This window comes from Nerophis ophidion, linkage group LG27, assembly GCF_033978795.1.
Source record: "Nerophis ophidion isolate RoL-2023_Sa linkage group LG27, RoL_Noph_v1.0, whole genome shotgun sequence".
Taxonomy (NCBI): domain Eukaryota; kingdom Metazoa; phylum Chordata; class Actinopteri; order Syngnathiformes; family Syngnathidae; genus Nerophis; species Nerophis ophidion.
The window spans coordinates 6404228-6427772 of NC_084637.1; the positions used below are offsets into that span (position 1 = coordinate 6404228).

Here is a 23545-nt window from a genome sequence, read left to right on the forward strand (position 1 = left end):
GACAGGTCTCAACATAAATGGACCGATTTTTAATAGAAATGACACCTCTGAGTTGCGAAATGTATGTCAACGAAAGCGGTTGACGATGTAAGTCGACCTAAGCCGGGGGTCGGCAACCTAAAATGTTGAAAGAGCCATATTGGACCAAAAGTACAAAAACAAATTTCAGGAGCCGCAAAAAAATAAAAGCCATACTACACACAGGTAGTGTGTCATGGGATATAAATTGAATTAAGAGGACTTAAAGGAAACCAAATGGGCTCAAATATAGCTAGAAATGAGGCATAATGATGCAATATATACATATAGCTAGCCTTAATAGCATGTTAGCATCGATTAGCTTGTAGTCATGCAGTGACCAAATATTAGCACTCCACACAAGTCAATAACATCAACAAAACTCACCTTTGTGCATTCGTGCACAACGTTAAACGTTTGGTGGACAAAATGAGACGGAAAAAGAAGTGGCATAAAACACGTCTTAGAAAGTCGGAGAAAGTAAACAAACTATGGTGAGTTCAAGGACCGCCAAAATTAGTAGGACAAAACGGTGCTCGCCAAATACTCGAATCAGTGAAGCATGTTTAATAAAAACATTGTGCTTTATAGCAATTAGGGAGGTTTGTATCATGTTTGTCCTCCTACAGAAACCATATTAAAACAAAAAAATGTATTTTTTATATTTTTTTCCCCTCATCTTTTTCCATTTTTCATACCATCCATCATCTTCCGCTTATCCGAGGTCGGGTCGCGGGGGCAACAGCCTAAGCAGGGAAACCCAGACTTCCCTCTCCCCAGCCACTTCGTCTAGCTCTTCCCGGGGAATCCCGAGGCGTTCCCAGGCCAGCCGGGAGACATAGTCTTCCCAACGTGTCCTGGGTCTTCCCCGTGGCCTCCTAGCGGTTGGACGTGCCCTAAACACCTCCCTAGGGAGGCGTTCGGGTGGCATCCTGACCAGATGCCCGAACCACCTCATCTGGCTCCTCTCGATGTGAAGGAGCAGCGGCTTTACTTTGAGTTCCTCCCGGATGACAGAGCTTCTCACCCTATCTCTAAGGGAGAGCCCCGCCACACGGCGGAGGAAACTCATTTCGGCCGCTTGTACCCGTGATCTTATCCTTTCGGTCATGACCCAAAGCTCATGACCATAGGTGAGGATGGGAACGTAGATCGACCGGTAAATTGAGAGCTTTGCCTTCCGGCTCAGCTCCTTCTTCACCACAACGGATCGGTACAACGTCCGCATTACTGAAGACGCCGCACCGATCCGCCTGTCGATCTCACGATCCACTCTTCCCTCACTCGTGAACAAGACTCCTAGGTACTTGAACTCCTCCACTTGGGGCAGGGTCTCCTCCCCAACCCGGAGATGGCACTCCACCCTTTTCCGGGCGAGAACCATGGACTCGGACTTGGAGGTGCTGATTCTCATTCCGGTCGCTTCACACTCGGCTGCGAACCGATCCAGTGAGAGCTGAAGATCCCGGTCAGATGAAGCCATCAGGACCACATCATCTGCAAAAAGCAGAGACCTAATCCTGCGGTTACCAAACCGGAACCCCTCAACGCCTTGACTGCGCCTAGAAATTCTGTCCATAAAAGTTATGAACAGAATGGGTGACAAAGGACAGCCTTGGCGGAGTCCAACCCTCACTGGAAATGTGTCCGACTTACTGCCGGCAATGCGGACCAAGCTATGGCACTGATCATACAGGGAACGGACCGCCACAATAAGACAGTCCGATACCCCATACTCTCTGAGCACTCCCCACAGGACTTCCCGAGGGACACGGTCGAATGCCTTCTCCAAGTCCACAAAGCACATGTAGACTGGTTGGGCAAACTCCCATGCACCCTCAAGAACCCTGCCGAGAGTATAGAGCTGGTCCACAGTTCCACGACCAGGACGAAAACCACACTGTTCCTCCTGAATCCGAGGTTCGACTATCCGACGTAGCCTCCTCTCCAGTACACTTTTCATACATTTTTGAAAAATCTCCAGGGAGCCACTAGGGCGGCGCTAAAGAGCCGCGGTTTTCCGACACCCGACCTAAGCAAACACTTAAGAGCACATTGATCAATAAATCAATCGAAGTTTATTTGTATAGCCCTTAATCACAAGTATCTCAAAGGGCTGCGCAAGCCACAACGACATCCCACATGATAGATCTGGGTTCTTGACATTAGCGTCCTTTTTGTATTTCATACTAAAAGCTCCGGGTTGGGGAGGAGACCCTGCCCCAAGTGGAGGAGTTCAAGTACCTAGGAGTCTTGTTCACGAGTGGGGGAAGAGTGGATCGTGAGATCGACAGGCGGATCGGTGCGGCGTCTTCAGTAATGCGGACGTTGTACCGATCCGTTGTGGTGAAGAAAGAGCTGAGCCGGAAGGCAAAGCTCTCAATTTACCGGTCGATCTACGTTCCCATCCTCACCTATGGTCATGAGCTTTGGGTCATGACCGAAAGGATAAGATCACGGGTACAAGCGGCCGAAATGAGTTTCCTCCGCCGTGTGGCGGGGCTCTCCCTTAGAGATAGGGTGAGAAGCTCTGCCATCCGGGAGGAACTCAAAGTAAAGCCGCTGCTCCTTCACATCGAGAGGAGCCAGATGAGGTGGTTCGGGCATATGGTCAGGATGCCACCCGAACGCCTCCCTAGGGAGGTGTTTAGGGCACGTCCAACCGGTAGGAGGCCACGGGGAAGACCCAGGACACGTTGGGAAGACTATGTCTCCCGGCTGGCCTGGGAACGCCTCGGGATCCCCCGGGAAGAGCTGGACGAAGTGGCTGGGGAGAGGGAAGTCTGGGTTTCCCTGCTTAGGCTGTTGCCCCCGCGACCCGACCTCGGATAAGCAGAAGAAGATGGATGGATGGATGGATAATAAAAGCTTTTAAAAGAGGAATATTATATATTATTTTCTCAATTTAAAACATTTCTTTGTGGTCTACATAACATGTGATGGTGGTTCTTTGGCTAAAAGTTTGCATACAGTATGTTTTACAGACCATCTTCAAGCAGCTTTCTGACAGTCTCTTCAGGATGCTGGGGTTTTGTTTACGTGCCTCCACTTTGACTCTGACTTCCATATGGAATATACTGACATAGAAGTTTGGATTACACGCTACTTGGTAGTAGAAATGGCAACAGCGGAGGATGCATGTGCATGTACGATCCAGGCTGCCCCACAACAAAAGGATGAATCTTTACCATAAAAGGAAAGCAATGATGTCACCAGTTGGAAAAACATCACAAATTTGGCAAATTCCTAACGGCTCGTTTGGAGGAAGTATAAAGCAGTGGTCCCCAACCTTTTTGTATCCGCGAACCGGTCAACGCTTAATAATTTGTCCTGCGGCCCACGGGTCGGGGGGGGGGGTCCTTTTTTTTTTTTTTTTTTTCTTTGTCATGAAAAAGGGACGTTTTCGTCATGTAAAAGGGAGGTTTTTGTGGTTGGTGCACTAATTGTAAATGTATATTGTGTTTTTTATGTTGATTTAATTAAAAAAAAAATATATATATATATATATATATATTTTTTTTTTATTTGTATTTTTTTTTTTAATTTATTTTTTTTTTTTTTTAAATAAAATATTATTTTGCGGCCCGGTGGTTGGGGACCACTGGTATAAAGGACGACAAGATTTTTTTTTTTTTTTAATATCTCTGCAATACCTCAATGGTTTGATTTCAAATTTCCAGGACTTATGCAGATCCCCAATATACATAAACAGGTACCAATATGTACGAAAAGTTGATTTGGCATAAAAGGTCAACGTCATGCTTGCTTTGGTTCTGTGTTTCTTCAGTATTTCCAATAATAAATCCTCATTTGTGTGGAAGCTTTAACGTTCCCGTACATTTAAGTACATTTTGGTATTCTGTGACAAGTGAAATAGTTCTGCTGTTTTGCAATGTAAATAAATATTGTGTTGACTCAGCATGGTGTTTGTCTGCCAGTTGCGTGCGCTTTTTTTTTTTTTTACAATATGCAACCTTTTCAGGGGTTGCATGCTTTTTAAACAGTGCTGCACTTTTCTTTTTGGGGGGGGGGGAGACATAAAAAAACAAAAATACTCTTCATCTACAAAATTCATGGACAAAAAAAACGTCTGAATTTGTAATTAAAAAATATTTTTTAAAAATGCAAATTATTAGTATATCGCAGTGGTTGTCATATGGGGGTACACGTACCCCTGGGGGTACTTGAAGGTATGCCAAGGGGTACGTGAGATTTAAAAAAAATATATATTCTAAAAATAGCAGCAATGCAAGAATCCCTTTATAAATATATTTATTGAATAGTACTTCAACAAAATATGAATTTAAATTCATAAACTTTTAAAAGAAATGCAATAATCAGTGTTGACAGCTAGATTTTTTTTTGGACATGTTACATAAATATTGATGTTAAAAAATGTTTCCGAAGAAATGTTTATAAATAAGTTCATAAATCCAGATGGATCTCTATTACAATCCCCAAGGAAGGCACTTTAAGCTGATGATTACTTCTATGTGTAGAAATCTTTATTTATAATAGAATCACTTGTTTATTTTTCAACAAGTTTTTAGTTATTTTTATATCTTTTTTTCCAAATAATTCAAGAAAGACCACTACAAATGAGCAATATTTTACATTGTTATATTATTTAATTAAACAGAAACTGATGATATAGTACTTTATTTTACTTCTTTATCTCTTTTTTTCAATCAAAATGCTTTGCTCTGTTTACAGGCACTTGAATTTAAAAAAATGTTCACAAGGGCTACATCACTGAAAAAAAGGTTGAGAACCACTGGTATATCGGATTAAAAACATTTGGAAAAAAAAAATTGTTGCGTCTCCGAAAAGGAGCAGATAGCAGTTAGGCTCATAATGTCCTGCCTGTCACACAGATATAAAAATGTGGTTATTGACCAACAATACAATACATAAACACCTGATATACATGTGAAACCCAAAAATGTTAATATGGCGCAAAAGATTGTCTATTCGAGTAATCATATTTTTGGAGCACCGTGTGTAATGTTCTATATTCTCACTGTTTTGGCAGTTTCGGTGTTGTTTACTGCCATCATATTGCAGTCCACACGTATCTCTTATTCATGACTGCCATCTACTGGTCATCATTACACCATGTACCAAATAAAATTGCTTCGAGGTCGGTAAGCCACACTTGCCAACCATCCCGAATTTTTAGGGTGACCGAATTTCAGTGCATCTCCCGAAAATCTCCCATTCTCCCGAATTTCTTCCAATTTCCAGGCGGACCTGACTGACAGCCTGTCGTCACGTCCGCTTTTCCTCCATATAAACAACGTCCCGGCCCAGTCACGTTATAACATCTACGGCTTTTGGAGAGTGCACAACTGCACAGACAACCAGAAGGAGACTAGCTTTATCTATAACGCATAAAGTGGGCAGGCACGGAGCTATTTCTCAGCGTGTGTTTATACCAGCCGGCATGTTAATACACTGACACACAACATCCGGAATCCTATCATGCATTGCTTCAAAACTATGGCAAGTAGTAATGTCCAAAAAAAAGATAATGACAGAGAATAAAAGGAGGACGGACTATTCAACCCTAAACTCACTCCTACCCTGCAAATGAAATGTCACAGATGCTGCCCATACCTATGCTCCTTCAAAGGCTGTGCTACTGGCTGCAAAGCATTGCACTTTCAAATACAGTATTCGGAAGTCTCAAGGTTGGCAAGTATATGCGGTAAGCACAACCAGAATTAGGCGCACCGGGTTATAAAGCGCACTGTCGATTTTTGAGAGAATGAAATAATTTTAAGTGCGGGTGGGGAGGCGCAGCCGACGGGCCAAGATGGCGGCAAGGAGGCGGAGAGGCAGGGCGTGCTGGGAGCGACGCCGCCGCAATCAAATTCAGGTGCGTAGATCGCGCACCGGCACACAATTGACATTTCTCCTCTGGCTGTATAAAAGGGGAGAAGGAGGACGGATCCACAAATGGTGCCCAACGTTGGGCGCCATTCGTGTACGACTTTCCCTGTCGACGCTCGGGTTCCACTGACCACCCAGGAAGGACATCGCTTTTGCGCAAGGTTTGACTCTTTATTTTTCAATAAAGCTTGTCTGCAGCTTGGATCGCTCTTTCAGCTCCTCCCCGCTGCTCGCTCTCGTGCGCTGTTCTCTCTCTTTTTCCCTGCTGCCGCTCTTCGTCCGTTCTTGCAGGCTCTCCAACTCCTTCCGCCATGATCCCTCCTATTTCTCCCCTTTTATACAGCCAGAGGAGAAATGTCAATTGTGTGCCGGTGCGCTATCTACGCACCTGAATTTGATTGCGGCGGCGTCGCTCCCGGCACGCCCCGCCTCTCCGCCTCCTTGCCGCCATCTTGGCCCGTCGGCTGCGCCTCCCCACACGCACTTAAAATGATTTCATTCTCTCAAAAATCGACAGTGCGCTTTATAACCCGGTGCGCCTAATTCTGGTTGTGCTTACCGCATATACTTGCCAACCTTGAGACCTCCGAATACTGTATATGAAAGTGCAATGCTTTGCAGCCAGTAGCACAGCCTTTGAAGGAGCATAGGTATGGGCAGCATCTGTGACATTTCATTTGCAGGGAAGGAGTGAGTTTAGGGTTGAATAGTCCGTCCTCGTTTTATTCTCTGTCATTATCTTTTTTTGGACATTACTACTTGCCATAGTTTTGAAGCAATGCATGATAGGATTCCGGATGTTGTGTGTCAGTGTATTAACGTGCCGCATTCTCCGCATCCTTGCCGCCATCTTGGGCAGGGCTGCGGCGTGCCCTGCCCCGCCGTCGGCCCGTCGGCTGCGCCTCCCCACAGTGCGCCTTATAGTCCGAAAAAATACCTGACCTGGGATAGAGACCCAACAGAGTGTGGATGACTCGAGCAGAGAGATGACTTATGATGATGTTGGCAGCATTCAGGCTGAGCACAGACGAGGAGGTCTGGGCAGGCCACCATGAAGCGCCCACGCCACACCTCGGCACAACAAAAACAGCAGGTTATTAGAAATAATAGAGTGAGCCAAAATCCTACATGCTCCAACATGTGCGCACAAATAAATCATCGTTTTGGTTGGAAATACTCCAGCAGCTTAGTCTGAACTCATTGTTCCATACGGATGGAGGAGACCCCGGAATCATCTCTCCTGGATTGTACACTGATCCTAAATCTACTAGCTGGGCAATATTAAATTCTAATTAACCGCCTCTACTGCAATCCATTTTAATTCCAATAAAATGAGGGCAAACTGAGTTAAATAGCCTCATACTCACAACACACAGGGGGAAATAATTGTGGGACTGCAGGAAAGCACCAGGGCAATGTGAAATTTAAAGCACCTCAGCAAAAAAAGCTGCTTTGATGACACAATTTTTCTTATACATACAATATGTGAGTGAAGGGGATTTTTTTTAAAAGCAATAAATTGGCCGCTACTGCCATCTAGATTTGTCCTCTGCTCATTTTTGTTTTTCATTCACAGTCCATTGTACAATTTTATCAAAGACTTAACTTACTGTACAAACCCCGTTTCCATATGAGTTGGGAAATTGTGTTAGATGTAAATATAAACGGAATACAATGATTTGCAAATCATTTTCAACCCATATTCAGTTGAATATGCTACAAAGACCATATATTTGATGTTCAAACTGATAAACCTTTTTTTTTTGCGCAAATAATCATTAACTTTAGAATTTGATGACAGCAACACGTGACAAAGAAGTTAAAAAAGGTGGCAATAAATACTGATAAAGCTGAGGAATGCTCATCAAACACTTATTTGGAACATCCCACAGGTGGGTGCCATGATTGGGAATAAAAACAGCTTCCCAAAAAATGCTCAGTCTTTCACAAGAAAGGATGGGGCGAGGTACACCCCTTTGTCCACAACTGCGTGAGCTAATAGTCAAACAGTTTAAGAACAAAGTTTCTTAAAGTGCAATTGCAAGAAATTTAGGGATTTCAACATCTACGGTCCATAATGTCGTCAAAAGGTTCAGATAATCTGGGGAAATCACTCCACGTGAGCGGCATGGCCAGAAACCAACATTGAATGACCGTGACCTTCTACCCCTCAGACGGCACTGTATCAAAAACCGACATCAATCTCTGAAGGATATCACCACATGGGCTCAGGAACACTTCAGAAAACCACTGTCACTAAAAACAGTTCATCGCTACATCTGTAAGTGCAAGTTAAAGCTTTATTATGCAAAGCGAAAGCCATTTATCAACAACATCCAGAAACGCCGCCGGCTTCTCTGGGCCCGAGAGCATCTAAGATGGACTGATGCAAAGTGGAAAAGTGTTCTGTGGTCCGACGAGTCCACATTTCAAATTGTTTTTGGAAATATTCGACATTGTGTCATCCGGACCAAAGGAGAAGCGAACCATCCAGACTGTTATCGACGCAAAGTTCAAAAGCCGGCATCTGTGATGGTATGGGAGTGCATTAGTGCCCAAGGCATGGGTAACTTACACATCTGTGAAGGCACCATTAATGCTGAAGGGTACATACAGGTTTTGGAACTACTTATGCTGCCATCTAAGCGCCGTCTTTTTCATGGACGCCCCTGCTTATTTCAGCAAGACAATGCAAAGCCACATTCAGCACGTGTTACAACAGCGTGGCTTTATAAAAAAAAAAAAAGTGTGGGTACTTTCCTAGCCCGCCTGCAGTCCAGACCTGTCTCCCATCAAAAATGTGTGTTGCATTATGAAGCGTAAAATACGACATCGGAGACCCCGGACTGTTGAACGACTGAAGCTCTACATAAAACAAGAATGGGAAATAATTCCACTTTCCAAGCTTCAACAATTAGTTTCCTCAGTTCCCAAACGTTTATTGAGTGTTGTTAAAAGAAAAGGTGATGTAACACAGTGGTGAACATGCCCTTTCCCAACTATTCCGTTTATATTTACCATCCATCCATCCATCCATCATCTTCCGCTTATCCGAGGTCGGGTCGCGGGGGCAGCAGCCTAAGCAGGGAAGCCCAGACTTCCCTATCTCCAGCCACTTTGTCTAGCTCTTCCCGGGGGATCCCGAGGCGTTCCCAGGCCAGCCGGGAGACATAGTCTTCCCAACGTGTCCTGGGTTTATATTTACATCAAACACAATTTCCCAACTCATATGGAAACAGGGTTTGCACTAAAGTACTAAGAAAATAAACACTGTGGAAGGAATTAAACACACAATTGTATTATTCGTGTTTCTGAATTTTCTTGGAAGTGTGCTGATTTTAAAATGTCAATGTTCGAGTTTGAGTTTATTTGGAACATGCATGCATACAACATGATGCATCACACACGCACACACACATATATATATATATATATATATATATATATATATAGATCTATATGCATATATAATGATTATCTCGGCCCGGCGATGAGGTGGCGACTTGTCCAGGTTGTACTTCGCCTTCCGCCCGATTGTAGCTGAGATAGGCACCAGTTCCCCCCGCGACCCCAAAGGGTATAAGCGGTGGAAAAATGGATGGATGGATGATTATCTCCCTAATTCTGAGGTCTCAAGTTTGGCAAGTATGATCAAGTCAGGTGGCCAAATACTTTTGGCAAAATAGTGTATTTTTACGACTCAAACTGCAATGCCCAATACCATCCACTAGAGGTCACTGTTTCACTACTGAGTCTTCCCGCACGCCAGCACGTATCTGGAGGTCTGGGAACCCGGAAGCGCTCATCCATCGACAGCGGCTGCTATTCATTGCGGCTGCGGCGACTCCAACCACCTGCGACAGGCGCTTCCATCCGTGTCGGGCGCCCGGGATAATCACCTTGTAGTTGGCTAGAACGCTCACGACGATGGCTGGTCGACTGCCGGCTTGCGTTGTGGACTGCGGCACAGGGTAGGTGTGCGGACGTGCTAGCCTGTTAGCCAGGCGTGCTAACTCTCCAGCTAACGCCCTGCTGTGGAGATCTTAAACCATACTCTCCCTTCCTAATTTTATTCTAATTTAATGATTATTTTCCATTCATTTAGAATGCCATAAATACATTTTGATTTATCACGTGTTTTTTTGGGGTTTATACCGTCCTTATGTGTAGTTAGCCACTGCGGCTAATGCTACTTCCTGGTCCAGACCGCAACGTCAACATTATTTTAGCTGCCTCCACCTCCATTCAATTCTGGGGAAAAAACCCCACATTTTATTCTATTAAAGATTGTTCTTGATCATCCGTAGGTACACAAAGCTGGGATATGCTGGAAACACGGAGCCACAGTTCATCATTCCATCATGTAAGTAGATGAAAGAGCTACGGTTTGATGACGTCACCATGCTGTCTGATCTTAAAGGCCTACTGAAATTAGATTTTCTTATTTAAACGGGGATAGCAGGTCCATTCTATGTATCATACTTGATCATTTCGAGATATTGCCATATTTTTGCTGAAAGGATTTAGTTTAGAACATCCACGATAAAGTTCGCAACTTTCGGTGCTAAGAGAAATGCCCTGCCTCTACCGGAAGTAGCAGACGATGACGTCACATGTTTGATGGCTCCTCACATATTCACATTGTTTTTAATGGGAGCCTCCAACAAAAAGTGCTATTCGGACCGAGAAAACGACAATTTCACGGTGGAAGAGGGATTAGTGCGTCTGCCTCACAATACGAAGGTCCTGCAGTCCTGGGTTCAAATCCAGGCTCGGGATCTTTCTGTGTGGAGTTTGCATGTTCTCCCTGTGAATGCGTGGGTTCCCTCCGGGTACTCCAGCTTCCTCCCACTTCCAAAGACATGCACCTGGGGATAGGTTGATTGGCAACACTAAATAGGTTGATTGGCAACACTAAATTGGCCCTAGTGTGTGAATGTGAGTGTGAATGTTGTCTGTCTGTCTGTGTTGGCCCTGCGATGAGGTGGCGACTTGTCCAGGGTGTACCCCGCCTTCCGCCCGATTGTAGCTGAGCTAGGCGACAGCGCCCCCCGCAACCCCAAAAGGAAATAAGCGGTAGAAAATGGATGGATGGATATTGATAGTGACGGACTAAAAAAAAAAAGTAAAAAAAAAACAAAACGCAATTGCATTAGGACGGCTTCCGATGTTTTTAGACACATTTGCTAGGTTAATTCTGGGAAATCCCTTATCTTTCTATTGTGTTGCTAGTGTTTAAGTGAGTTTTATATTACCCGATAGTCGGAAGGGTGTCTCCACGGGTGTCTTGACGCGTAGTCGACGGCAGCTTTATGGACGGCACAAGCTCAGCTTTTCTCCGGTAAGAACTGACTTTTTAACCACAATTTTCTCACCGAAACCTGCTGGTTGACATGTGGTCGGGATCCATGTTCTCTTGATCCATAGGAAAGTTTCACCTCCAGGAATTTTAAACAAGGAAACACCGTGTGTTCCATCCATCCATCCATTTTCTACCGCTGATTCCCTTTTGGGGTCGCGGGGGGCGCTGGCGCCTATCTCAGCTACAATCGGGCGGAAGGCGGGGTACACCCTGGACATGTCGCCACCTCATCGCAGGGCCATCACCGTGTGTTTGTGTGGCTAAAGGCTAAAGCTTCCCAACTCCATCTTTCTACTGTAACTTCTCCATTATTAATTGAATAAATAGCAAAAGATACAGCAACACCGATGTCCAAAAAAACATATAATTATGCTGTTAAAGCAGACGACTTTTAGCTGTGTGTGTGCGCAACGCTCATATTTCCTAAAAACCCGTTTTGCGTACACGTCTTCATTACACAAGGTTTCGAAGACGAAACTCCCGGGAAATTTAAAATTGTAATTTAGTAAACTAAAAAGGCCGTATTGGCATGTGTTGCAATGTTAATATTTCATCATTGATATATAAACTATCAGACTGCGTGGTGGGTAGTAGTGGGTTTCAGTAGGCCTTTAAACTGAAATTAAAAGTTAAAGTACCAATGATTGTCACACACATACTAGATATGGCGAATTTATTCTCTGCATTTGACCCATCACCCTTGATCACCCCCTGGGAAGTGAGGGGAGCAGTGGGCAGCAGCGGTGCCGCGTCCGGGACTCATTTATGGTGATTTAACCCCCAATTAGGGACGGCGTGGCGCAGTGGGAGAGTGGCCTTGCGCAACCCGAGGGTCCCTGGTTCAAATCCCACCTAGTACCAACCTCGTCACGTCCGTTGTGTCCTGAGCAAGACACTTCACCCTTGCTCCTGATGGGTGCTGGTTGGCGCCTTGCATGGCAGCTCCCTCCATCAGTGTGTGAATGTGTGTGTGAATGGGTAAATGTGGAAGTAGTGTCAAAGCGCTTTGAGTACCTTGAAGGTAGAAAAGCGCTATACAAGTACAACCCATTTAATTCCAACCCTTAATGCTGAGTGCCAAGCAGGGAGGTAATGGGTCACATTTTTTATAGTCTTTGGTATGACTCGGCCGGGATTTGAACTCACGACACTCTAACCACTAGGCCACTGAGTAGGTTATAACTATTGAATACGATTAAAACATATTTGGAGGGTTTGTACGGGTGCGTAAAAACCTTGAAAATGCTTGGATTTTTAGGGCTGGGCGATGTGGCCTTTTTTTAATATCTCAACATTTTTTAGGCCGTATCACAATACACGATATATATCTCCATATTTTGCCTTAGTCTTGAATTAAAGGCCTACTGAAACCTACCACTACCGACCACGCAGTCTGATAGTTTATATATCAATGATGAAATACTAACATTGCAACACATGCCAATACGGTCGGATTAGTTTACTAAATTGCTATTTTAAATTTCGCACAAATTATCCTGCTGAAAACGTCGCGGTATGATGATGCGTGACGTCACGGATTTTAGCGGACATGTTGTTCCAGCCCCGATCCCAGCTAGAAGTCGTCTGTTTTAATCGCATAATTTTACAGTATTCTGGACCACTGTGTTGCTGAATCTTTTGCAATTTGTTCAATTAATAATGGAGACGTCAAAGAAGAAAGATGTAGGTGGGCAGCGGTGTAATGCGGCCGCCTTTAGCAACACAAACACAGCCGGTGTTTCCTTGTTTTCATTCCCGAAAGATGACAATGAAGCTTTACTGTAGAACAGAGCGGTCAAGCGAACATGGTTCCCTACCACATATCAAACGAAAGGTTTCGGTGAGAAAATTGTGGTAATAAGTCGGCTCTTACCGTAGACATGATCGGATAGCTTGCGTTGTTTCTCGTGCACCTGTCAAAGCGGCAGCTGCGGACTCTTTTGCCTCCTCCGACCGGCCGCCCCCGGACGTGGGATGCTTCCACCGTGGAGAAGGGGGGAAAAAAAGCTCAGCCTGGCCCCAACGGCTACCTTCGCTTCGCCTCGTCGAGAAACGTGGCTACCCTCAGAGACACTGGCGGTTACCACACCCGTGGCCACACCCCTCCAACGTTCACGTACCTTAAAATCTCACCAAAACATTAGTAACACAATAAGCAGATAAGGGATTTTCCAGAATTATCCTAGTAAATGTGTCTAAGAACATCTGAATCGCTCCCACTGCCCTCTCCTTTTTTTTCCCCCCTAGTCCTTCACTCTAACTTTCCTCATCCACGAATCTTTCATCCTCGCTCAAATTAATGGAGGAATCGTCGCTTTCTCGGTTTGAAACGCTCTCGCTGCTGGTGGCCATGATTGTAAACAATGTTCAGATGTGAGGAGCTCCACAACCCGTGACGCCACGCGCACATTGTCTGCTACTTCCGGTACAGGCAAAGCTTTTTTATTAGCAATCAAAAGTAAATAAGAAAATCTCATTTCAGTAGGCCTTTAACTATTAAATATGATCAAAACATATTTGCAGGGTTCGTACGGGTGCGTAAAAACCTTGAAAATGCTTGGATTTTTAATGTTGCATTTAGGGCTGGGCGATATGGCCTTTTTTTTAATATCTTGATATTTTTAGGCCGTATCGTGATACACGATATAAAACGTTGTTCATACTGCATTAATATATGCTCATTTTATACTTTCATGTAGAGAGGGAAATCACAACTATGTAAGGCTGGGCGATATATCGATATACGCGATATAGCTCGGGTTTGTCTTTGTGCGATATACAAAATAAATATATTGTCATATTCGAGTATATATTCTCACGCAATTGCTTTTAGCTTCGGGCATTACACTACAGGCTCTTCCCAGTCTTTCCTGTCTCTCTTTCTCACAGACAGAAAGCGCAGCATACATTAATGCAGTATGAACAAGAATGTTTTAATGTAGACACATAGAATCATCTTACCGCTGTGATTATATGCATCAAGTGTTACTTCAAGGCTAAGGCAAAATATCGAGATATATATCGTGTATCGCGATATAGCCTAAAAATATTGAGATATTTAAAAAAAAAAGCCCATATCGGCCAGCCCTACAACTAAGTCAATTGACCAAAAGTGTATTTATTAAACAGTGGCACAAACATTCATGTCATTTCCAAAACAGAAAGTGCAAGATTGTCAGAGACATTTTAAAACAAGCTATTAGTGCACTTTTGTGCATGATGTCACTAAGAAGACATATCAATCAATCAATCAATCAATCAATGTTTACTTATATAGCCCTAAATCACTAGTGTCTCAAAGGGCTGCACAAACCACTACGACATATCAAAACAACACTAAAATAAAGTGCACTTTTTGTACAGAATGCCACTACAATAGTTTAGAACAAATAAAGTGCACTTTTGTGCATGATGTCACACAAGATATTTCAATAAGTGTCAAAGTGGGGGGGTTGGGTTGCTATCAGCATACTTCAGTCATCAACAATTATATCATCTGAGAAATGAACATTGTAACAGTGTAGGTCTCACTTTGTAGGATATGTACAGCATATGTGCATCAGTCAACGTCGTTTAAATGAACATTGGATTGAAAATGACAAATACAAAAGTTTGGGTAAAACGTGGACCTAATCCACGTGTAACCTGCTGCAAAGTATGCAAAAAGGAAATCCAGCTTTTCGCAATGGGAGAGTCAGCTCTCTCGAGTTATGTGAAAGGTAAACCACAGAGATGACTCGCCCTACAAGTTAACGAACGTTAGCTAAAGTTTTGTTTTCTAACCTTTTGGTGCAGGCTAGACCTAAACTGTGAGATCAGCGCTAGATTATATGTTAATTAAGGACAGTTATTGCGAGCTATGAAAGGGAAAAAAGCGAGCGTTTTTCAATGATAAATTATAATGTTAAGAACTTCACTCAACAAAAAATAGATTTGTTATCATAGCCACAGTTATAAGGCTAGAAATGCTTAATGACAGGTGGAACAGTTTTGTTAATAAGTAAAATTGACATTTTGAGGGTGCGTGTATTTATATCATATTATGCAGTTTACAGGCACAAATACGGTGTGAATCAATCTGTGCGGTTCGATGTCATTGAGTGCTGTAAGCAAGAAAAAGACCAAAAACAACACAATTGGAGATAGATTTGCAGGCACCAATGACATTGAATAGTCTACAACAACACTGCTTCATTTTCTATGTCCCGTTCAGTTAATGATAACTGCTGGTTCAAAGTTAGGCTTAGGTTTTAGCAGATTTTTCGTATTTTTCCTACAGACAGCATTTGGAAACTCAAAACAGCAAGGCTATGGATTGATTCACACTGTTTTTTTGCCATTGGAGGGAAAAATTGAAAAATTGATCTTGAAAGTCCTTAAAAAGGGCTTGAATTTGCCAAGGGAAAAGGTGTACGAACCCTGTATTTGGTTATGTGCGGAACACACCTTTCACCGCTTTTTCACATGATGAATACCGTACTTTCTGGGCTATAGAGCGCACCGGTTTATAAGCCGCACCCACTCAATTTTAGAAGACATAAATATGTTTACGTATGTTAGCTGCAGCAGGTACATTACTATACAAAATAGTTTGTAAATGTTTATTTACATACCTTAATTGTTTCCTAAAGCTGTCTGTAAAATGGCTCATCAAACAAAACAGAAGTCATCGTCATGGACCCACTAGCTGCGGAAGCTAGCTGTCCAATCAGCTGAACCGACTCAATAACTCCACGGTGAAGTTTTGGTGAATATACGAAACTGAAATAATGCAAAAAAAATGTCATTAGAAGTTAATAATACCAACACAAACACTTGTAAAGGTGTTAGCATATTTGCTAATGCTAACATGGCTAGCTTCATTGTATTATGATAGCACGTACAAATATGCACGCAAACACTCCTACAGACATTGCACATGGGACGGTTTAGGGAATAGGAATTGTTTTAGTTATATTCCATCCATCCATCCATCATCTTCCGCTTATCCGAGGTCGGGTCGCGGGGGCAGCAGCCTAAGCAGGGAAGCCCAGACTTCCCTATCTCCAGCCACTTCGTCTAGCTCTTCCCGGAGGATCCCGAGGCGTTCCCAGGCCAGCCGGGAGACATAGTCTTTCCAACGTGTCCTGGGTCTTCCCCGTGGCCTCCTACCAGCTGGACGTGCCCTAAACACATCCCTAGGGAGGCGTTCGGGTGGCATCCTGACCAGATGCCCGAACCACCTCATCTGGCTCCTCTCGATGTGGAGGAGCAGCGGCTTTACGTTGAGCTCCTCCCGGATGGCAGAGCTTCTCACCCTATCTCTAAGGGAGAGCCCCGCCACCCGGCGGAGGAAACTCATTTCGGCCGCTTGTACCCGTGTTTTAGTTATATTGTAAAACTTAAAAACTTTGCTTGGAGTTATGAATGAAGAATCCACATGGCTAGAAGACACTTGTACTTCCGGTTCAAAGGAAATGCTGTAGACGTTAACCCCGCAGCACCTGCTGTCAGTCAACTCATCCAAAAGATGGTGCTGTGGCACAAACAATAACGGACCTTTTCAGTGTCTCTGTCGGTGTTGAAAACTATTTGTTGAAAGCAAAATCCCCACCTAGTACCAACCTTGTCACGTCCGTTGTGTCCTGAGCAAGACACTTCACCCTTGCTCCTGATGGGTGCTGGTTAGCGCCTTGCATGGCAGCTCTCTCCATCAGTGTGTGAATGTGTGTGTGAATGGGTGAATGTGGAAGTAGTGTCAAAGCGCTTTGAGTACCTTGAAGGTAGAAAAGCGCTATACAAGTACAACCCATTTATTTATTTATTTATGTTGCCGAAGTTAGGAACAGTAATTAAACTTTTATATTTGATGTTCTCAACCGATGATCAGGCATTGCAATCAAAGAGTCCGCAAAAGTTGGCGACCAGGCACAGCGCAGGATGATGAAGGGCGTTGATGATCTGGATTTCTTCATTGGAGATGAAGCCATCGATAAACCGTCATATGCAACAAAGGTGAGCTGTCCTTATTGCTACGCGTAACATGATTGCCCACCGACATCAGCAGGAAATTGACGCGCTTTTATCTTTCCTAGTGGCCAATCCGTCATGGAATAGTAGAAGATTGGGACCTGATGGAGAGGTTCATGGAGCAGGTCATCTTCAAGTATCTGCGGGCAGAACCTGAAGATCATTACTTCCTCTTGGTAGAATCTCAATTTCCTATATTAAGCATAGGCCTGAACCAATAAAACAATATCAATATGTATCGCAATAGACTCGCATATCCCATATCGTGATACAGTTTTCAGCCATATCACCCAGCCCAAATGTATCGAGGGTATACCAACATGTGTTTTGTGTCTCGCCCTACAGACGGAGCCGCCATTAAACACACCAGAAAACAGAGAGTACACGGCAGAGATCATGTTTGAGTCCTTCAACGTCCCCGGTCTCTACATCGCCGTTCAGGTTATTGCTTTTTGAGATTATATTTCGAGCCTGACTCTAATTGATACAGATTGTAAATTATAATATTGATTGTGGTCCCCAGGCTGTCCTGGCGCTAGCAGCCTCCTGGACGTCCCGACAGGTGGGCGAGCGGACTTTGACCGGGACGGTGATTGACAGCGGCGATGGCGTTACACACGTCATCCCAGTGGTGCGTTGACTGGTCATGTCCTTGACTGGTTTCACTTAGTTTCCGCTCTTATTCTATTTCCCTGTTTGCAGGCGGAGGGCTACGTCATCGGCAGCTGTATCAAACACATCCCCATCGCCGGTCGTGACATTACCTACTTTATCCAGCAGCTGCTGAGAGAACGAGAAGTGGGAATCCCGCCTGAGCAGTCGCTGGAGACGGCTAAAGCTGTCAAGGTCGGTTTTACTTCCTCAAAATTACATGGGTAGCAGACAGAGGTGGGTAGTAACGCGCTACTTGAGTAACTTTTGGGATAAATTGTACTTCCAAGAGTAGTTTTAATGCAACATACCTTTACTTTTATTTGAGTATATTTATAGAGAAGAAACGTTACTTTTACTCCGCTCCATTTATCTACATTCAGCTCGCTACTCGCTTCTGATTTTTATCGATCTGTTAATGAACGCTTTGTTTGTTTTGGTTTGTCAGACAGACCTTCATAGTAGGATCCATCACATGCCTGCATTTTACCAATCAAATGCAGTCACTGGTGACGTTTGACTCCATTTCACCAATCAAACATAGCCAGGCGGTCACATGATTAACTGGACACTTTATTTTTTTATAAACCTTTATTTATAAATTTCAACATTAACAAACAATTGAAAATAATAATCTAAGTAAGTACAAAAATAGTACAAAACATAAAAACCATACAAAACAGCGCCAGGGGGTTGTAAATTCAAAGTAACTAAAATAGAATGCAAAAATATATATATATATAATAAAGTGCAAGGCCATAGGCTCACTCAATCTCAGTAAATAACTTGAATTTGGAACACAGCATCATCGTTTTCACACCTTTTTGGTTGTTAGAGGTAGAGTGTTTTAATATAGAGTTTTAAATCTTTTTCAAAGGCACAAAAAACAGGTCGGGTATTGAGAAACTTACATTTATGAATATAAAACTTAGCAAATAGTATAATGAGATTGCAAAGGTAAAATTCATTTTCAATTTTTTTTCAATACAGTGTAAAACCATCCATCCATTTCCTACCGCTTATTCCCTTTTGGGGTGACGGGGGGCGCTGGCGCCTATCTCAGCTACTATCGGGCGAAAGGCGGGGTACCAAATATATATTATTTAATATCTATTTTTATTTCAGTTGCTTAAGAGATATTCCTGGCTCTGAATTTGTTCGTTGCTATTTTTATGTTTTTGTGCATTACTTGTTGCAGTCATCATTAAACAAACAGGTTACTCATCAGTTACTCATTACTTAAGTATTTTTTTCACAACATACTTTTTACTTTTACTCAAGTAAATATTTGGGTGACTACTCCTTACTTTACTTGAGTAATACATCTCTAAAGTAACAGTACTCTTACTTGAGTACAATTTCTGGCTACTCTACCCACCTCTGGTGGCAGATAATGTCATTCATTGCTTAGGGCGTCCACAAGAGGGCAGTAGAGCTACAGCCTTTGCAATAAAGAGAAAGCTGAACATTATCCACTTCCTTGTGCATTGTTGTCACTGCAGGAACGCTACAGCTATGTTTGCCCTGACCTAGTCAAGGAATTCAACAAGTACGACACAGACGGGTCCAAGTGGATCAAGCAGTACACAGGCGTCAACGCCATCACCAAGAAAGAGTTCCAGATAGATGTCGGCTATGAGCGCTTCTTGGGGCCGGAGATTTTCTTCCACCCTGAGGTGCTAGCACTTCTATTTGAGAAGCAGTTGCATTCCCCCCAAATGACAACGTTTTAAACCACTTTCCTTTTGTGCAGTTTGCCAATCCAGATTTCACCCAGCCCATCTCCGAGGTGGTAGATGAGGTGATCCAGAACTGCCCTATTGATGTCCGTCGTCCGCTCTACAAGGTGTGGGAAGGCACCGCAAGCAGATGACGTGCGTGTGCGTTTTCCTAATTTGTCAATTGTGCCGCAGAACATTGTGCTCTCCGGGGGATCGACTATGTTCCGAGACTTTGGCAGGCGTATGCAGAGGGATCTTAAGCGGACAGTGGACGCACGGCTGAAAATCAGTGAGGAGCTGAGCGGTGGCAAGTTGAAGGTAAGACACAACTAAAGTCCTACTGAAATTAGATTTTCTTATTTAAACGGGGAAAGCAGGTCCATTCTATGTGTCATACCTGATAATTTCGCGATATTGCAATATTTTTGCTGAAAGGATTTAGTAGAGAACATCGACGATAAAGTTAGCAACTTTTGGTCGCTAATAAAAAAGCCTTGCCTGTACCGGAAGTAGCAGAAGATGTGCGCGTGACGTCCGGATTGTAGAGCTCCTCACACCCTCACATAGTTTACAATCATAGCCACCAGCAGCTATAGCGATTCGGACCGAGAAAGCGACAATTTCCCCATTAATTTGAGCTAGGATGAAAGATTCGTGGATGAGGATAATGAGAGTGAAAGACTAGAAAAAGAAAAAAAGGCGAGGGCAGTGAGAGCGATTCAGATGTTATTAGACACAATTACTAGGATAATTCTGGAAAATCCATTATCTGCCTATTGTGTTACTAGTGTTTTAGTGAGATTATATAGTACCTGAAAGTTGGAGGGGTGTGGCCACGGGTGTGGTGATCGCCAGTCTCTCTGAAGGAAGCCATGCAGCTGCAGCAGGACGCAAGCTCCGCTGATGTCTCCGGTAAGAGACAACCTATTCCCACAATTTTCTCACCGAAACCTGCCGGTTGACATGTTCGCTTGACCGCTCTGTTCCATAGTAAAGCTTCACCTTTGGGAATTTCAAACAAGGAAACACCGGCTGTGTTTGTCTTGCTAAAGGCAGCTGCAGTGCACCGCTTCCCACCTACATCTTTCTACTTTGAACTTCTCCATTATTCATTGAACAAATTGCAAAAGATTCAGCAACACAGATGTCCAGAATACTGTGTAATTATGCGATTAAAGCAGACTACTAATAGCTAGGATCGGGCTGGAAAAAAATGTCCACTACAACCCGACACGTCACGCACACGCGTCATCATTCCGTGACGTTTTCAACACGAAACTTTGCGGGAAATTTAAAATTGCAATTTAGTAAACTAACCCGCCGTATTGGCATGTGTTGCAATGTTAATATTTCACCATTGATGTATAAACTATCAGACTGCGTGGTCGGTAGTAGTGGGTTTCAGTAGGCCTTTAACATCAATACTCAATCAATCAATCAATGTTTATTTATATAGCCCTAAATCACAAGTGTCTCAAAGGGCTGCACCAACCACAACGACATCCTCGGTACAGAGCCCACATAAGGGCAAGTAAAAACTCACACCCAGTGGTACGTCGCTCAAATGTTTTGTCTCATCAAATTGAACGCAGGCTGTGAAGTTTTAATACGCTGAGTTGTCAGAGGCACAAAGATTGTGAATTAGATGTGAGAGATATCACTCCTGTTTATTTTTGTTGGCCAAACTGTTGCAATGAACCACATGTTGTTGTTTGAGAAGAACAAAGCTTGTTTATTTATCTTCTTTAGCCAAACTGCTTTGTTTTATATTAATATCAAAAAGTAAACAACATGTTTTGTACATTAATTGTGTGGTTATTTTCAGTTCACAAAGTTATTACTTTAAAAACCATTCATGTGACAGCATTTTATTCATGTTTTATGGTGTATTGTTAGTTCCTATATGACATATTTTTGCTCAAAGTCTTAATGGATCTGTCCCGATACAATATGTACATACATTTATTTCATGTAAAATTACATAACTAAAAAAAAAATACTACTCCCATCAAAATGAAAACTACAGATAAAGGCGTGATGCAGTGAGAAAAAGCTGACACCATGATATTATTAATAAAAAAACACAAATATTTGTCTTTAAATATATGGCTAGTACTTGTTTATAGTCGTTTTATTAGACATTACATATTACATGATAGCGTTGCGTTCAAGCACCACCCCAACACAGTTTTAAATAATATAATGAATAATCATGGTTAATAATTGTGATTTCAATATTGATCAAAATAATTTTGATTATTATTTTGGCCATAATCATCCAGCCCTATGTGTTGGACTAGATTTCATATATGAACACAATTTTTATCTATATGGACAAAACTTGTATGGCCATTAGGTGCTATCTTGCAAAATTCTTGTGTTCCCTTTTGTTTAGCACATATGTCCATAAGGTGCTATCTTGCACAATTTTCACATTTATTTTTTATTATTTTTTTATTTTGTTTCTGCCATGTTACTTTGTTTATAATGCTTGTGGTGCTTTCATATGCACATTTAATTTTACTGGCGGTCCATGAAACAATGTGTTTATCTACAATAATGTTTCTTCTGCAAAGGATATCATTTTGAATGTATTAAAAAAAAAAAAAATTAAAACTTGGTTAAATGATTTAATTATAAATACTTTTTGAAATTTTTGAGCACATTTAAAAATACCATAATTATAATAACCGTGATAAGAAATGTTAACACCGTGACATCCCTAGTACATATTTATTGTGTATATATAAATATGATATTGATATAATGGATGTATAATTAATGTGTTAACATAATTGGATTTTAAGAGTATGTGAAAGTTTGACTCCTACCTCGTTTACTTTAGTGACAATCTCCTTAAAGTTTTGTAATCAATCAGAAATATCAAGCAACTAAAAGTTGCCAAACAGGATAAGTGTTTTGCATGTTTCCCATTTCCCATGCCAAATTTAAAATCCAAATTTAAGTGACAAATTAACAACAAATGATTAAATTAGATATGAAGTAAAATATATAATAACCAAAAGCGTTATTTAAAAGAAAAGACGTCAGATTAAAAAAAAAGACTGCCAAATTTGATATAAAAATTAAAATGACAGCGAAAAACTAACAAGAAATAATAATAAATAACAGTGCTATGTTTAATAAAAAACAAATGTTGAAAGTCAAATAAAAAATTGTTCTTCAGTGCCATATTTTAGTTAAAAATACAAAACTGACAGTGCTGACTTAACATAAAAGAATAAAATTTCCCCCCCAGAAATAAAAATCTATGAATGTCAGTGCCAAGTTAAAAAAAATATGACCGTGCTAAATAAAAAATACATTATGGTATCCAATTAAAAAAAATAAATGACCATGCCTAATTAAAAAATATATGGAGAATTATAGCACCCATAAAAAATGTATTACAAGAAATGACTGTGCCAAATTAAAAAAAAAATAAGGTAAAGCTTCTTTAAGTACTGCTTCTTTTTGATCAAATTGATGATGGCCAAATTTAAAATAAAAACTGAAATGACAGGTGCAAATTAACAAAAGAAAAATAAATACAGCATTAAATAAAATAAATGACAGCGCCATATTAAAAAAAATAAAAAAATAAATAACATTGCCAAATTTGAACAAATCAAGAAATAAATTACTGAAACAAAAAATATACCTATCTCAAATTAAAATGTAAAAGACAACACCAAATGTGTATGGTGGTCTAAAAGTAATAATGGTGTACCGCCACAAGTAAATGTTTTGTAAACCCTTTTAAACTTTTCTTCCACACTTTAGTAAGCAACTTTTGCATCACAATTATATTAGTCAAGCGTATGCAGGAGGTGTACTGTGTCCTAATGATCCCGATTCGGTTCGGTTCTATTTTAGAGTTCTAGCTGTTTTT

General features: G+C 42.0%; 1 protein-coding gene across 1 annotated transcript in view; it reads left to right on the forward strand.

The window, feature by feature from the left end:
- The first annotated feature begins 9676 nt into the window (after positions 1–9676).
- Positions 9677–23545, forward strand: part of LOC133544509 (actin-related protein 3) — a 14718-nt gene continuing 849 nt past the window's right edge. Inside the window, exons 1-10 of the mRNA XM_061889911.1 lie at positions 9677–9881; positions 10218–10273; positions 17142–17266; positions 17347–17457; positions 17627–17722; positions 17805–17912; positions 17984–18127; positions 19435–19608; positions 19686–19778; positions 19846–19971. Of these exons, the coding sequence (XP_061745895.1) occupies positions 9838–9881; positions 10218–10273; positions 17142–17266; positions 17347–17457; positions 17627–17722; positions 17805–17912; positions 17984–18127; positions 19435–19608; positions 19686–19778; positions 19846–19971 (1077 nt within the window). The 5' untranslated portion in view covers positions 9677–9837. The remainder of the gene's footprint in view (positions 9882–10217; positions 10274–17141; positions 17267–17346; positions 17458–17626; positions 17723–17804; positions 17913–17983; positions 18128–19434; positions 19609–19685; positions 19779–19845; positions 19972–23545) is intronic.